This window comes from Aethalodelphis obliquidens, unplaced genomic scaffold (assembly GCF_003676395.1).
Source record: "Aethalodelphis obliquidens isolate GAN/ISIS:26980383/991018 unplaced genomic scaffold, ASM367639v1 scaffold2, whole genome shotgun sequence".
NCBI classification, from domain to species: domain Eukaryota; kingdom Metazoa; phylum Chordata; class Mammalia; order Artiodactyla; family Delphinidae; genus Aethalodelphis; species Aethalodelphis obliquidens.
In genome coordinates this window covers 93,532,375-93,548,563 of record NW_020837946.1, presented here as the reverse complement: position 1 = coordinate 93,548,563, position 16,189 = coordinate 93,532,375, and the positions used below count along the sequence as shown (strand labels likewise).

General features: G+C 35.8%; 1 protein-coding gene across 4 annotated transcripts in view; it reads right to left on the bottom strand.

Annotated features, from left to right (window-relative positions):
- ZRANB3 (zinc finger RANBP2-type containing 3) overlaps window positions 1-16,189 on the bottom strand; it is a 297,735-nt gene that overhangs the window by 71,098 nt on the left and 210,448 nt on the right. For all 4 annotated transcript variants that reach the window (XM_027132316.1, XM_027132307.1, XM_027132325.1 and 1 more), the window contains 4 exons: window positions 12,236-12,355; window positions 9,245-9,364; window positions 5,900-6,079; window positions 4,916-5,068 (listed from right to left, as the gene is read on the bottom strand). In XM_027132316.1, the coding sequence (XP_026988117.1) occupies window positions 4,916-5,068; window positions 5,900-6,079; window positions 9,245-9,364; window positions 12,236-12,355 (573 nt within the window). The remainder of the gene's footprint in view (window positions 1-4,915; window positions 5,069-5,899; window positions 6,080-9,244; window positions 9,365-12,235; window positions 12,356-16,189) is intronic.

Genomic DNA, 16,189 nt, shown 5'->3' with positions numbered 1-16,189 from the left:
AGGGATAGCCACCTAGGCTTTCCTTGTGGTGGTGGAATTATTTCTTTTCATTTGAGTTGGACTTCAATTTGAGCTTCATCTGGGTTAATAAATAACTGCTTTAAAAATGTAAATATATCTAGGATCGGTAAAGAATTGTGACTCATACATTTGTGTGGATTAATTCCATGCAGGGTGTTATTTAAATACTTAGCAACAGCTACAGCAGGGGTATGAACCAGACTCCTAGAGGCCCATGCTGTGCAGCATAACGACGAGGTCCAGGAGGCCCTAGCGGTGGGGTGAGGGAGTACAGTGAAGGGACTGAAGAAGTGGCTATGGACCGTTACCAAAATACTTAACATTTAACAGCCAGTACACCTATATCCATATATACTGGTAGAGTACTAGCCCCAGTTCCATACATTTTTTAATCCCGATAAATTAGCTGAGTTATGTGACAGACAGAGAATTCTGATTAGGAGAGGAGGGAGACAAAAATAATGCCGCTCTGAATGATCCCCAGGGGAGAAAGAAGGCAGAGAAGAGCAAAACTAATATAAAAATTTTTTTCAGGAAAATATTCTCTCATCCGCCTTCTCTTCTTCCTAACCAGAGGTCTCTCTGTCCCCAGGACCCATAATCATACTAATATTAGCTCTAGGTTAATTCACAGAAAACAATTTGCCAAAAGCCCATATGCTGAAAGTCAATCCACCTGAAACCCAATTCAGTGAAGACCAACTTGCCAAATTTACCACATTTATTGGCCTTCTAAAAAATCATTTATGGAGTCCACAGCATTTTGAATGTGATGATACTGGGAGGGTTAAGAAGACTATGGGGAACTAGGGACCCACGGACCTGGAGTCTCCTGACTCTTTCTGCCTCAGTTCATCCTCTCCCTGCCCTGCAGACTCACTCTCCGCACCCCGGTCTCCTCCTGTTTGAGCCTCCTGGTCTTTCTTTCTCTAGAGCTGACGGCCTGGGCTGAGCCATGCACTGACTAACACATAGTCTGTTCCTCTGGCCTTGGAAGGTCCCTCTTCTTTGCCCCAGCTCTAACCTCCAGCTGCAGCAGCCAGATGCCGGGACAGAGATAAAATGAACGTTCCTTAAAATGCTGACACTACAGAAATATTCATAAGCTGTTAAAAACCATCCAGTTAGAACTGTTATCAACATTTTAGTTAAACAAGTTTTTGATGACAATGGGCAAAATTAGTTAATTTGGCAAAGTTTAATCGGCAAAATTGGAAGTATCCTAAAAATGCTAAATGTAGGCAATTTTTTTTAAAGGCTTTAAAAAAGGATCTGAAAGACATCATTATAGATAGAAAACTTCCCATAGGAAATGCTGAAATTCTGGCAACATTCAGAAGAGAAACATGTTGGTTAAATTTCCTTAGGACCTCTCAACAAATTGAACATTTCTTAAGATGCATGAAGCTGGAGGGTATAAAGACAAAAACCGATGAGCAGCAACCTCACCTAAGGTCCTTTAAAACACACTTCACATCCTGGCCAACAAACAAAGAAACAAAAACAAATACAAAGCAAAACAAAGCAAACTGAACAAATGGTCTCCACATTACAAGATTCCAGTTTATATAAAACCATCTGTGTAAAAGACATGCATTGAGAAATCTGTGCAAGGTAACACTGAACTATGAAAGATAAACACCGAATTCAGGAAAGCAAGATTTGGTAAGGATGACTAGGCAATTTTTTTTTTAAACTTTGTACACAGATATACATTTTTCTTCAGAGACACTTAAAAACAATAAACATGTATAAATGTGGGAAGATGTGTTTCAAGTTCTTAATATTTATCTTAGAAACTAACTCAGACATAGTTCAACAGGGAATTTTAGAGAAAGAACAGCTACAAGTCATGGTTTTAGTTATATTTTTTATACACCTATGATATCTATTGATTTTTATAGACCAAAATATAATATAATAAGCACTACTAAAAGAAAAGTTTTTAAAATAAAAGAAAAATGTCTTAGAAATAATTCTTCTATTTTTTTAGCAAATTTGACAGAATGGCATTCTAGTGTTCTAGAAAAGAAAAATATACTAGCCCTCCAAATAGGATACATAAGAAACTTAGTAAGATTCCACATAAAAAACATGTTTTTATGGAACTAAACTTGACATTAAAATTTTAATTTTGCATTATGAGAAAATGTGTACAGACTTCAATTTCATTCCTATAATATCTGATCCATTTTTTCAAAAATTAAAATTAAACTCCCCATAACTCTCACACTATATTGCTCCAGAAGGGCTAGGAAAAAAAGCAGACAGTTTGAATGACTATAAGCTTCTCTATTATTTCTTATTCAGTTTATATATGGCCTCCAAAAAGCATCTGTTACTGTACAGAGAATATAACAAATATCCATATACCCACCATTCAAAATTTATAAGTACTAATATTGTAATAGTTACTTCTGATACTTTTTTAAAATGAAAGAAATAAAATATTTCTGATAAAGCTGCTACCACATTTTTAGTCTTCCTCAGACCCATTCTCCTCCTCTTCCAGAGGCAATAAATTTATTATGTATTCTTCCAATCTTTGTTTATATATATTATTACATATATATGTATTCATGAATACATAATATTTGTGTGTATGCTCTGCATTTAAAAAACTAACATTATGTTTCCAAAATCTGATCATGTTAATGCATATAAACCTAATTCATTCATGTTAACTTCTAAGTAGTATCTTATGACAATTTATGTAGCCATTCTCCTACTGAAAGGCATTTTGGTTGTTTCCAATTTTCTGCATTCTAAAAAATGACTTGGTACACATCCTTATACATGTACCCTTATACACACGCAGGAGAATATATCCCTAGCAATGGAATTGTTTGGTTGTAGGAATGAGGTACCACCTCACACCAGTGAGAATGACCATCATTAAAAAGTCAACAAATAAGAAATCCTGCAATCCCACTCCCAGGCATATATCTGGAAAAGACGAAAACTCTAATTGGAAAAGATAATGTACTCCAATGTTCATAGAAGCACTATTTATAAGAGCCAAGACACAGAAGCAATCCAAATGCCCATGTTTAAGAAGATGTGGTATAAATATACAATGGAATATCACTCAGCCATATTAAAAATGAAAAAAAGAATGAAATAATGCCAGTTTTAGCAACATGGATGGATCCAGAGATTATCATAGTAAGTGAAGTAAGTCAGATAGAGAGAGACAAATATCATATGATATCACTTATATGTGGTATATATATATGTCACACAAATAATACATATATATACACACACACAAATAATGCTGGAGTGGGTGTGGAGAAAAGGGAACCCTCCTATACTGTTGGCGGGAGTGTAAATTGGTGCAGCCACTATGGAAAACAGTATGGAGGTTCCTCAAAAAACTAAAAATAGAGTTGTCATATGATCCAGCAATCCCACTCCTGGGTATATATCTGGAGAAGACTCTAATTCAAAAAGATACATGCACCCCAATGTTCACTGCAGCACTACTTACAATAGCCAAGACATGGAAGCAACCTAAATACCCACTGACAGATGAAATTGTGGCATACACACACACACACAAACACACACAGTGGAATACTACTCAGCCATAAAAGAATGAAATAATGCCATTTGCAGCAACATGGATAAACCTAGAGATTATCATACTAAGTGAAGTAAGTCAGAGAAAGACAAGTATCATATGATTATCACTTATATGTAGAATTTAAAATATAATACAATTGAACTTATTTGTAAAACAGAAACAGACTCACAGATAGAAAACAAAGTTATGAATATCAAAGGGGAAAGGGAGGGAGGGGAGGGATAAATTAGGAGTATGGGATTAACAGATACAAACTACTATACATAAAATAGATAAACAACAAGATCCTACTGTATAACACAGGGAACTATATTCAATATCTTGTAAGATCCTATAATGGAAAATAATCTGAATATATATATATATATAGCTGAATCACTTTGCTTTAGACCTGAAACACAATATTGTAAATCAACTATACTTCAATAGAAAAACCCCAAAAACAACAACAAAAAAAACCAAACCAAAACATAAAATAAAATAAAGGAGCTTCCACTAACCAGATCTTTTAAAAAAAAAAAAGGCAAAGATTATAACACACTAAATAATAATAATAGAATCCCCAAGTTCATAATGATATATTTTTTTAAATGAAAAGCTTTTCTTCACAGAACAGCTAATAAATAAAGAAGCAATGATGGAATTGGAAAAAATACTATTTCAAAACTGGTTCAGGCAAAGATCAATGAATGCTAAAACCACTGTGTGAAAGTTTGGGGAACAGGATAGTCACGTGATCTCAAAGTATCACACCATAGATTACATACTGATTGTAAAGAGAAAAGGGTACCTTTATGAATTTGTCTTATTTTGGTGAAGCTAGTTTCTTTTCATGTTTTTTTCTGTTCTGGTCTCCTCTGATGCTCACATTGTTTGCCTATTTTTCTGTTGGCTTGTTTGCTTTACTAATTGAATTGTATAAATTCTTTATATACTTTGGACACTGTAATGCAAATATCTTTACTGAGTATGTGACTTGTGTATGTTACTTTTTGTGGCAAATTTAATACATCTTTCCCTACCCTCAGGGTCACAGAGATAGTCTCCCATATTTTCTTCTTAAGGCTGGATTCTACTTAGCTTGTTTTTCTAAGGACATGAACAGTAAGCACTGATCTATAACTGTTGGAAGATACAAGCCACTGTTGCAGCCTCCTTATAATCAAAGTCATCTTTTAGTTCTTAGAGTTTTTCCACCTTTATGTGGAGGCTTTTCAATAGCATGAACGATTGAAAATTGCTATTTAAAACAATATATGATAAAGTTATATATTAAAAACAATTGAAAAGAATGTCATATAATCTTACATGAGTGAACAACATTTCATTCCTGAGCTCTTCAGACTTTTCATTTGGAGTCCAAGCTTCAGCAAACTGCAGGAAATCCCATTTTTCCTTATCACCCTCCTCAGCCTTAAGTTTTTCCTTCCTACCATTCAGTGTGCTCCCTGTAACCTGAGCCTGTAAGATGATAAAATATATGAATTTTACAACAGGTCACCTCACAGCTGACATTTACTAAGTAGTAACTTGATTTTGCATTTAAATCACAAGCAATCCAATAAAGAAAATCTTACTGTTTCAACTTATCAAGGGCTTTAGTAATATAATTATTTATAATTACAACCAAATTGCCAAGTCAATGATTCCTATGCTTAATGAGGAAAAGGTTAACTAGAGAAGCTATGCTATTTGCTTTTCTCATAAAAACTTTTATTCTAATATTTATAAACTTTGAAATTGAACATACATATGATTGGCCATTTTGAATATCTATACTCAGTGCTTGAAAGCCATCCTCTAGACCTTAGTCAAGTCCTTTCTATAAACATCCCTCAAGGTTGGGGAGAAGAGACAGCTGAGTGGACGGAGCAAGCAACATCCCTAATACCTTTGCTAGAATCCGGGTACAGGCTGTCCTCTGTCCAAAATTTAGCCCGGAACTCAAGAATCCTGTTGAAAAAGGGTTTATTCTTCGCTCACAAAAAGCTAAGGGGTTTGAAAGCATTTTAGTTCCTTACTAGCTCTTCCTCCCCTAGCTGCTAAAATGGTAGAAGAAGGGCTTGGAAGACAATAGGAACACACATAAATTCATGTCTGTCTCTCATTACTGAGGATAGCAGGTAGAGTACTACCAATTGAAGCCTTTTCTGGACTTGGTCCCTATCAACATCAATATCTTAGTGTACTTCGATATCCTTTGCCTGAAAACACTAAAACTCAGCCTCTTAACTCATGCAGGCTATGGGTAATAATGAGTAAGTGGTAACCTGGTTTAAATTCAAGCTTTACCTTGCGATTCAACATTCCCCACATAAGGGTGTCTAGAGTCCCATTTGCAATAAGGTAGTGAATATTCACAGAACTGCACTGTCCAATCCGGTGAGCACGGTCTTCTGCTTGTTTTATGTGTCCAGGGTCCCAATACAACTCAGCAAATACAACCTGACTTGCAGCAGTAAATGTCAAACCCTAAGCAAAATAAAGAAACTGAGATGCAAATAAACTGAGAATTTAGCATAGAGCCATATATAATAAAGTCTTTTGAGTATGTTCAATGGACAAGAGAACACTGAAGGACTTAAAAACAAATGAGTCTTTCATTTTAAGCCAAATTAAGAAAATTTAATTCATGAAAGGCAAATGAAGACTGCTTATTGCAAGATAGCCAGGTGAACTACAAAGAACACATTTAAAAGGTACTTCAATATTTCAAAAGTCAGTTTAATGGATACATATATAAATAAAATCACTTGAACCTCTGATGAAGACTGGATTCACATTACCACTGGAAAATCTAATAAAATATATTATAAATGAGAATATAATTTCTAACACATGGTATCCATGGCAACTATGACAGCAATGACATCCTCTATTCATTTAATTCATTCTGCTGTTCTATAAAGCAAGAAAATCATGTCTACAGTCACACTCTTTTCTTTCTATGGAATTTCTCATGTTGCATCCCAAAGACTCTGCAATTTACTGACTTGTATCTTGATGTATAAAACACAACTGCATTTTTGTGCAATTGCATTTTATATCAGTTTGAAATAGTGTAACATTAAAAATATTAACTAAGTCTTGTTTTACAATTAATATATGAAATAATGCAAATCTCCTCAAACTAAAAATGTGTCAAAAAATGCATGACTTTAAAGTGGATAGGCCGAGCGAAATGTGGACCATAATTACGCTATTGCTACATAGTGGTAAGTGATATTAGGTGGTCAGCAGAAATACCTACTATACTTTTGAAGTGTCATCTAATCTAATCTATGCTGTTGTTCACGTGTACTGGAACTTCTATAAGTGACTGTTGTGACCGCTGTGCTGTTATTTTAACTTGAAGTATTTTTATATCACATACCATCATACTAGCATTCATTAAATGGCGGCACCAGTTCTCAAGCTGAACTTAGAAGTAATAAAAACATGGAGAGAGTCAAATACACACCATGCTAAACTGTGCTGCTGTTTAGGATATAAAATGCCACACATTGAGAGATAATGCAGAAAAATTAAGTAGTATTGATATTTAAAGATGGACACCTTTAAGTGTGTAACAAGTATCATAGGACCATACAAGAATCCACGTTGACGTTGGCAGGATCAACGTCACACAAAGATGATACTAAATTGGGCTTCCCTGGCAGTAAGTGATTAAAATTCCGTGCTTCCACTGCAGGGGCATGGGTTCGATCCCTGGTCGGGGAACTAAGATCCTACCTGTGGCGCTGCATGGCCAAAAAAAAAAAAAAAAAAGGTGCTATTAAATTACAATGGAAGAGTCACAAACCTCCAAAACAAAGCCCTTTCTACAATACCTTCCTTTATTGCTATGAAGATATTAGTATTCAAGTATATGAGTTTTGAACTATACAAGGTCTTCAGGAATACAGCCTTGAATAAAATGTGAGTGCCTTGCAAAATCTTAATTTCAGAAAGTCTTTTATCAGGCCACTCCAAGACTCTCCTGCCCAGCTTCCTCCTACTTATCTTCTCCTGAGCTATCAGTATTCCATTTCTACTTTTAAGCTCTTTTTGATGATATTCTCTATGGCTGAAATATTCTAACAGATATAAAACTAGATTACTGGAAATTTAATCCAACATGAGGAAAGTGTTGAGACAACCCTCCTTTTGGCTAGAACTCCTAGTGAGTTAGTTCTAGAACTTCTTCATCCTCATGGATTCTCACTATATATACAGTTTTATATACATCAGTTAGCTGGGTAAAAGGAGAACTTTGGCCCTGGTCCAGATTCCGGAATCCACAGAAGCTGCCAGATATGCCATGTAGCAGGTTGGATATTTAACAGCAATATGCTCAATTACTTTTCCCTATGTTAAATATCCTGGCTTAGACGTTTACATCAAAATATTTTAGAATGTTAGTAGGAAAGACATCCAGAAGGATCCCCTCTTACACAGGGTGGCAGAGACTAATATCTATTCTTTTCTTATTCCTTTGTAATGTGACACCTGATGTTTAATATGACTAATTGGAATAACACTTACTTTCTCCAACTTCCCTTGAAGTTAGTTGTGGCCCTGGGACTAACTGCAGGCCAGTGAGATACAGCATGCCTTTCTCCAGTCAACTGCCTGGATCGCAGATGTGATGGATAAGCTCTAGCAGCCCTCTTAGATGGAAACAACCTAAATGCCCATCGACAGACAAATGGATAAAGAAGGTGTGGTACATATATACAATGGAATATTACTCAGCCATAAAAAGGAATGAAATTGGGTCATTTGTAGAGACGTGGATGGACCTAGAGACTGTCACAGAGAGTGAAGTTAAGTCAGAAAGTGGAAAACAAATATCGTATATTAACGCATGTATGTGGAACCTAGAAAATTGGTACAGATGAACCGGTCTGCAGGGCAGAAATTGAGACACACATGTAGAGAACAAACGTATGGACACCAAGGGGGGAAAGCCGCGGGGGGTGGGGATGGTGGTGTGATGAATTGGGCGATTGGGATTGTTATGTATACACTGATGTGTATAAAATGGATGACAAATAAGAACCTGCTGTATAAAAAAAATTAAATTAAATTAAAAAAAAAAAGAGATATCTGCTAGGAGTGGTAAAGCAGAAAACCAGAAGGGGCCTAAGTGCTAAGAAACTACCATGCTAGCCTTAGACTGCCTATATCAGAGAATAAAACTTTGTGATTTAAGTCATTCTTAATTTGGGTTTTCATTTACTTACAGCCAAACCTAACTCTAAAGGACAAACCAAGGGCACTCTATGAAAAGTTCAGAAAGACAGAAGAGTTCTTTTCCCTCAGGCCACCTTGCCTCACAGACTCTGATGAAAACAACCAAAGATAAGTGCTATAAAGAAAGGGATGAGAAAAGTCTACGCAAATTCAAAGGAAGGAAAAGATCATGGAAAAGTATTATAATCACACTAGCTATATTCTTTTAGGAAATTGTCTCCTTGAAAATTTAGGAAGCTTAGTCAGAGGTGTTGAGGTCTCCTTCTGTTACACTTTCTAGCACTCTCCAAAGTAGAATGAATATTTATCACACCAGATATAAAGTTATAGTTATGGTTAATCATCTTGACATTTTTATCATCTCAACAATTCATTATCAAATTTAGACCTGAAACTTCTTACCTGACCAGCAGCCTGAATGCTTAGAATAGCCACACGAGTCTCAGGATCCTTTTGAAACTGATTAACCAGATGTATTCTTTCTGAAGATGGGACACTTCCATCAATCCTAATGTAACGAGTCTACCACCAACAACAAGGGAAATGGCAAAATTAGGACAAGCTCCTATGCATCCATCTTATTATACATATTTTACAGCTTATTTTTATGTTCACATAATAAAACAGAAAGTGGTGAAGATGACAGGTTAGTAAATGTTACACAAGAAGAATTTTTTTTTTTTTTAACTAATATCATAGTACTCTATTTGTTGTTTGATAGACAGTTGTTTCCACTTCTGGGGTATTGCAAACTGTGCTGCAGGGAATACCTTCACAGATGTCTCTGTCTCTTTGTGTTCCTGTGTCAGTTTCTCTGAAGTATGTATTCAGGAGTAGAAGTCCTGGATCGATTTTAAATGTTATCCCTTCCAAGGCAGTCTCCCAACCAGATGATAGTGCCCAAAAAGCTGTTGCTAAGAAACAGCACAGAAGGCGTCCCCAATGGTGTTGACGATGAGCGGGAGTTGGTCTAGCTGGTGTCAGGACTTAATGAAGCTCAGGTTCTTGATGTCTCATCACAGAAAGAATTCAGTGAGAGACAAAGTGATAGGCAAGAAGCGGATTTATTCAGAGAGAAACACACTCCCCAGACGGAGTGTGGGTCATCTCAGGAGGTGACAAAGGCCAATACAAGAAGAATCTTAACCAGATTTCTTTAAAGCTTCTTATAACAATTTTGTATTTTTAAATCTTTTAAGCTACTTGAGAGTGGGATCTATGTCTAGTTCATCTTCATACCATCAATGCCAGGTGTGATGCCACATATATAACAGGAGCTCTATAATCATTACTGAATTAAGCTAATGTTGTTATCAGTAACATTCTATGTAAATTAATAAGCAAACTTTAAATCATGGATCAGACTAATTCTAAAGTAACAGGATCACTAATTCCAAAGTAAAAGTAAAGTCGGACATGTGAGAAAAGAAAAAGAAGATTCTGCCCATGTATTAGGGATTCATGAAGAGTAGTCCGGAAATGTCGCAACATTAACTGGGAAAACATTTTTTTTAATGTACCATTTGAGTTCTCTTTTCTCACATTATTAAACTTAAAAGAAATATGTGACATGGTCATCTCCACTGAGGTAGGGAACCAAGACACCCAAATACATTTTTACAAAGTGAGGAAACATTAAATGCTAAACTGAACAGTGCTCTTGTAAGAACGATGTGAGTTAAGAAAAAGGAGCAATCAGTGTGTGTTAGAATAGCTAAAAAGAACTTATTACTCAACTTTGTAAAAACAAATATAAGCCCTGAATTTCAAATTGCCTCATTTTTATATGCACTTTTATGGAAAACGTTGCCTTAAATAGTTGAGACATACAAATACTCAGTTTTATAAGGGAATCATCAAGTTAATCATTAAATAGAATGCCCCTTATCAACTTTCTATGTCTTCACAAAACAGATATAAATTGACCAGTGATCCACTTAATATCCATCAAGGGAGATTACAGAATCTTTTGAGGGTCTTTCTAAAGAAAACACATTGTCAGGCTAGGGAGAGTTTTACCTACGTTTTTAACTCTTAGTGACGCTAAATGGGATTCTAAACATACCAGTAAAGTGGGAGTGGGAAGAGACACACTTAGAAAAGATTCCGGTGGTTTTAAGGTGTAGTGAATCAGAATAAAAAATCTAACGTTACTGTTCAATCATTTAAAATTTATTTCTAAGGCTAATTATCTCTTCCTCAGAGGGTTTTTCACAGATACAATGTGATAATGATAAAGCATCTTTTAATATACAGCACTTTACTATATCATATTATCATAAATCTTTCTATGAAGAAAACACTAGAATTACATCTTTGGTAATGTTAATGAACATATTAGCAAATGCTTGAATATGTATACAAAGTTTTAAAAAAATATGGCTTTATTCCTCCCTTTAAAATATCCACCTGCACAGGCAAGTGGTTCTGCTGCTACATGTATATTAAGCTCATATAATTTGTCAGGAACTTTCTCTGGCCGATTCAGAGCACCTCTGGAAGCCCTTAGCACATATGACACGTTTACACTGGATGTAACCAGGTTTACACTCTGAAAGAAAAAATGGCAGATGCTGTGGCCGATAGGGCTGTTGGAAAACAAGGTGGACGGAATAGAATGCAGTGAGGCCAGCAGGTTTGGTGGCGCTTACCTGGGCATATGTTTCAAACCCACCTACACTAAATCTTAATAATCATATTCTATAGACTAAGCTGCCTGGAAGTTTAAAAGGTATGACTGCGGCTGGGCACTAAAATTGGCTGAAATCATTCCTTTTTCCCCTCAAAATCACCCACATTCTAAGGTCACCATGTTGGTAAACAAAAGATTTTAACTGCCTATACCAATCTCAAATGGTCCAGTAACAAACCCAGAATTCACATTATAGCCTATCAAGGCAGCATATTTTAATCAATCCAGATAATTTGATCAGTGGAAAATTATGACTGGTATAAAAGGGAAAACTTAATAGTATATTATCAATACAACAGAAATATAATATTAGTATAACTGCAATAAAAATACATAATAATAATTTATAGATATAATACCATCCCATAATCTAAAGAAGGCAAAAAAGCTCAGTTATAAAACTACAATTGATGTTTAGTATATTAAAAACTGCATTCTAGGGTTTCCCTGGTGGCGCAGTAGTTGAGAGTCTGCCTGCCGATGCAGGGGACGCGGGTTCATGCCCCGGTCTGGGAAGATCTCACATGCTGCGAAGTGGCTGGGCCCGTGAGCCATGGCTGCTGAGCCTGCGCGTCTGGAGCCTGTGCTCCGCAACGGGAGAGGCCACAACAGTGAGAGGCCCATGTACCGAAAAAACAAAACAAAAACCAAAAAACCCCCCTGCATTCTAAGAAGTACTTTATAGAGTTATGGTAACATACCTTGTTTTCTATGACGGCTTCTGTGCAAGCTTGGAGCATGCTTAAATGATGTGCAAAAACCAGAAATTTAAGCGAATCATTCCGAAGCATCATCTTAATATAATCCTTTACAGCACCTGCCTAAATATTAAAAGTTAAACCTTATTAATGTCATAAAAATGTTTATTAAAAAATCATGTCATTTTCTTTAATAAAGCAAGAAAAACTTGGAAAATCAGTAAGTTTCCATGAACTTTTAATTGTTTTGTTCTCTAGGTAGCTTAAAGTAGAAGCCCACAAGTGAAGGAGCACACGGAAGAGGGACAAGAGAGGGAAAAAAACTGAGACGTAAAACAAGAGCAAGATAAGAATTAGATTTTAAAAAACAAGACAGGGAAAGAGTCTCAAAGGAAAGTAGGTAGTCAAGTTGGCTGTGGCCAGGAAGGGGTTGGTGGTTTTGTTTAGAAAGTAATTTTCAAAAAAAGCTCATATAGGGACTTTCCTGGTGGTCCAGTGGGTAGGGCTCTGCCCTCCCAATGCAGGGGGCCTGGGTTCAATCCCTAGTCAGGGAACTAGATCCCACATGCATACTGCAACTAAGAAGTCTGCATGCCGCAACTAAGAGCCTGCATGCAACTAAAGATCCCGCATGCTGCAAGGAAGATCCCACATGTCGCAATGAAAACCTAGTACAGTCAAGATAAATAAATAAATATTTTTTTAAAAAAGGGCTCATATAGAAGACTAAGTGGAATAGAGTGAAGGAGAAAATGGAAGATAAAAAGTCAAATGACATTTTTTTGTGTGTGGGAAAGACTGAAAAAGTAAGAAAGCTGGGCTGAAGTTTAAAGATTATGAAAAGTTGGGCTATTCATTTTTTTAAACTAAGAAACTTAGGTAGGTTTACAAATAGGTTGTTGAAGGTGCAGAAAGGCTAAGAGAAATGGAAAATGAGGGGATTTAGCTTGCCTCTAGGATGGAGAAGGTCTCAGAAGAGGCTGGAGTAATGCTATTAAGAGCACAAGAGAGAACAGGGAGGAATACAAAAAAATTGTGAGGTAGAAGGGAGAAAATCAAACAAGTTCATACTGAATAGGGTTTTCTTAGTTAACTTGAGGCCAGATTACCAATTAAGAGTAAGAAATCAATATGAGATGAATTAAATAGGAGTTAAATTTAAAGTGGATAGCATGAATTAAATTTAAAACATGAATATAGTGTCTCTTAACTGTGAAAAACTAGTTAGACATTTTGGGAAAAGATAGCAGGCTGAATATATTTAACCTCCACTCCTTCTCAGTGCTATATTTAAATGATAGAAAAATGTATAGAGAAAAAGAAAATTGGAGACAGATCAATAGCAACAAAACTTTGGAAGCTAAAAAGTAGACAGATGCCTGGTAACTGATTAGCCAACCTGACAGTTCTTAAGCTGCCAGTACGGAGTGTTGAGAAGTACCTGATTTAAAATGGAGTGATCTGAAAGTGATCAGGAAATGTCACCTCTGGAAGTGAGGATCGGGGTGTGGCTAAAACAGGAGGATTGTTTGAAAGATTGTTTAAGTAGCTGAATATGTGCAACACTGATCCATATCCTTTCTCTACGTAGTCCACATAATAGATGACTTCCCAATCCATCCTGGCAGAAAACTATAGATTTATTTTCTGGAAAGGGCAAAATAGAGGGTATCTAGATGGAGGAATCCTACATTGATGGTAGGTCATCCTGCAAAAATCATGGGAATTAAATGAAAGTTACATAATAAAGGCTGAGATCTATCCCTCCCCCTCCCCCTTCTTATCCCCAAGGGTTCCAAAACAGACAAACAGGCTTATGTCCTCTAGGCAGGGGAGCAGACTCATATAAAATGATCCTTTTCTAGAATATCTGACCAAAGACAAAAGACTAAAGATATTGATATTGGGGTTCCTCAACAAGACATCCCAATCAGATCACTTTTTATTGAAGGCCATAGTTTACAAGACATATCCACGAAGAGCTTCTAGTCAGTATTTAATGTCTTACTTGTAAATATAAGCAAACAACCAAGGATCACCAGACATTTATGGAAAGCAACCTATATGAACAGATAAACTATGCAGAGAGAGGAAAAAAACTAGAAGAGATTACATTTATAAAACAAGAACAGGATGCTACAAAAAAGGGAAGAGTTGGGGGGGTAGGGGTGGGGGAGTACTCTTGAAGAGTAAAAATATAGTAGCAGAAATTAAAAATGCACTGGTTACTAAGCTAAGAAAATCTTCCAGGAAGTAGATGGAAAAAAATACAGAAAATATAAAATATAAGAAAATTATAGAACCAGGCCATGAGGGCAATATATGAAAAATAAAAGTTCTAGAAAACAATACAGAAAAAAAGGAAATAATAAAAAAATTAAGAATATTTTATAGAACTTAAAGCTGTAAGTTTCCAAAATGGAAACTGTAAAATGCCCACTGAAGATCCTTCACAATGGATGAAAATGGATCCAGAGCGAGGCCCATCATCATGAAATTTTAGAACACTGGGAACAAACAAACGATTCTCTAAGCTTCCAGAGAGGGGAAGAATAGATTTCACGAACAAAACAAAATAAAAAATTTGAATTGCATTGGATATCTCAACATCAGTACTGAAAATTTTGAGAGAAAGTGATTTCTAACTAACAATTTATGTTCAGCCAAATGAAAAATCAGATATAAAAGTAGAACAAAGCCATTTTCAAATATGCAGGGGTTTCAAACAATTTACCTCCAATATACGCTTTCTTGGGAGGCTACTAGAGAATGTGGTCCAGCCAAACAATGGAGTAAACAAATAAAGAAAGTAATATATATGTAAAAAAAGAGGTAATTCAGCACACAGGAGAAATAAAGAAAAACCCCTGGATGAGAGCTCTGCAACAGATCCAAAGAGCAATGGTCCAGACTGCAGCTGATCAAATGCTGCAGGGAAGATTTGTTTAAGAAGATAAAATTAATGCAATTCTAATGTTTATAGGTACTGAGAGAAGACTGAACGACTAAGGTAAAGTTTGAGGATGAATTAGTGAAAATGAGTTGTAAAAGAAAAAAGAAAATATCCATAGTATATCGATAGTATATTACATGGTTCATCTGTAAATATTATAAACATGGTTCTAATAATATACATGGTGAATAGTGATCAAGCCAAAATTAGTATACATTTCTATAAAATTAGTAAAACTGTATCTCTTCAACTCTTTCTATTGATAGACTGATCTGTCAATTTATCAATCTACCCACCTCCCTACCTATCACTTTGTTAGAAGAATGGGAATAGGGGAAAGGTCTGGGTGTGAGGGTGGGGCTGAGGGGTGAAAGAGCTAAAATTGTATCTTCCATATTGGGAAGCCAATAGATGACAGCTCAAATTACAAAGCAAGCAGTAAATACACACCAAGAAGCAAGATAAACACATTGCTGAGGGATTTGAAGTAAATCCCCAAAAAATCAGCTAAAAGAAAAGAAAGTGGTTGCCTCTGGGGAATAAGTTTAGGTGACCATTATTTTTTGAAATGTCTATTTCTTCTCGTTAAATTATGATCATATGTAGCTTTGATAATAACTAAAAAAATTTTAAAACGGGGGCATTTTGAAATTGAAAAATACCTATTTAAAATTCATGCATATGACTATGAAGTCACAAGATTGATTCTGCAAGCTAAATTTTGTATGTCTAAGTTTTCTAAACAATAAAAATTCACACAATGAGACTGGAGGCTGTTAAGAACTTTAGCCTTGGACTTCAGTGCCTCAGAAAGTGGAAATGAAGCCCTCTCAAAATAAGGAGCTATAAATTCCAGATATGTTGCCATGGTAACTGAACCACTTTAATAAACTGCATGTTTGCCTAAAGAGCTATATTTACTGTGATAAGCCTTTCAAAAAGTACATATCAAGTTGGAGTATTTTTAAGGTGCATTCATTTACCAGCCACTGCAGACTTACAAA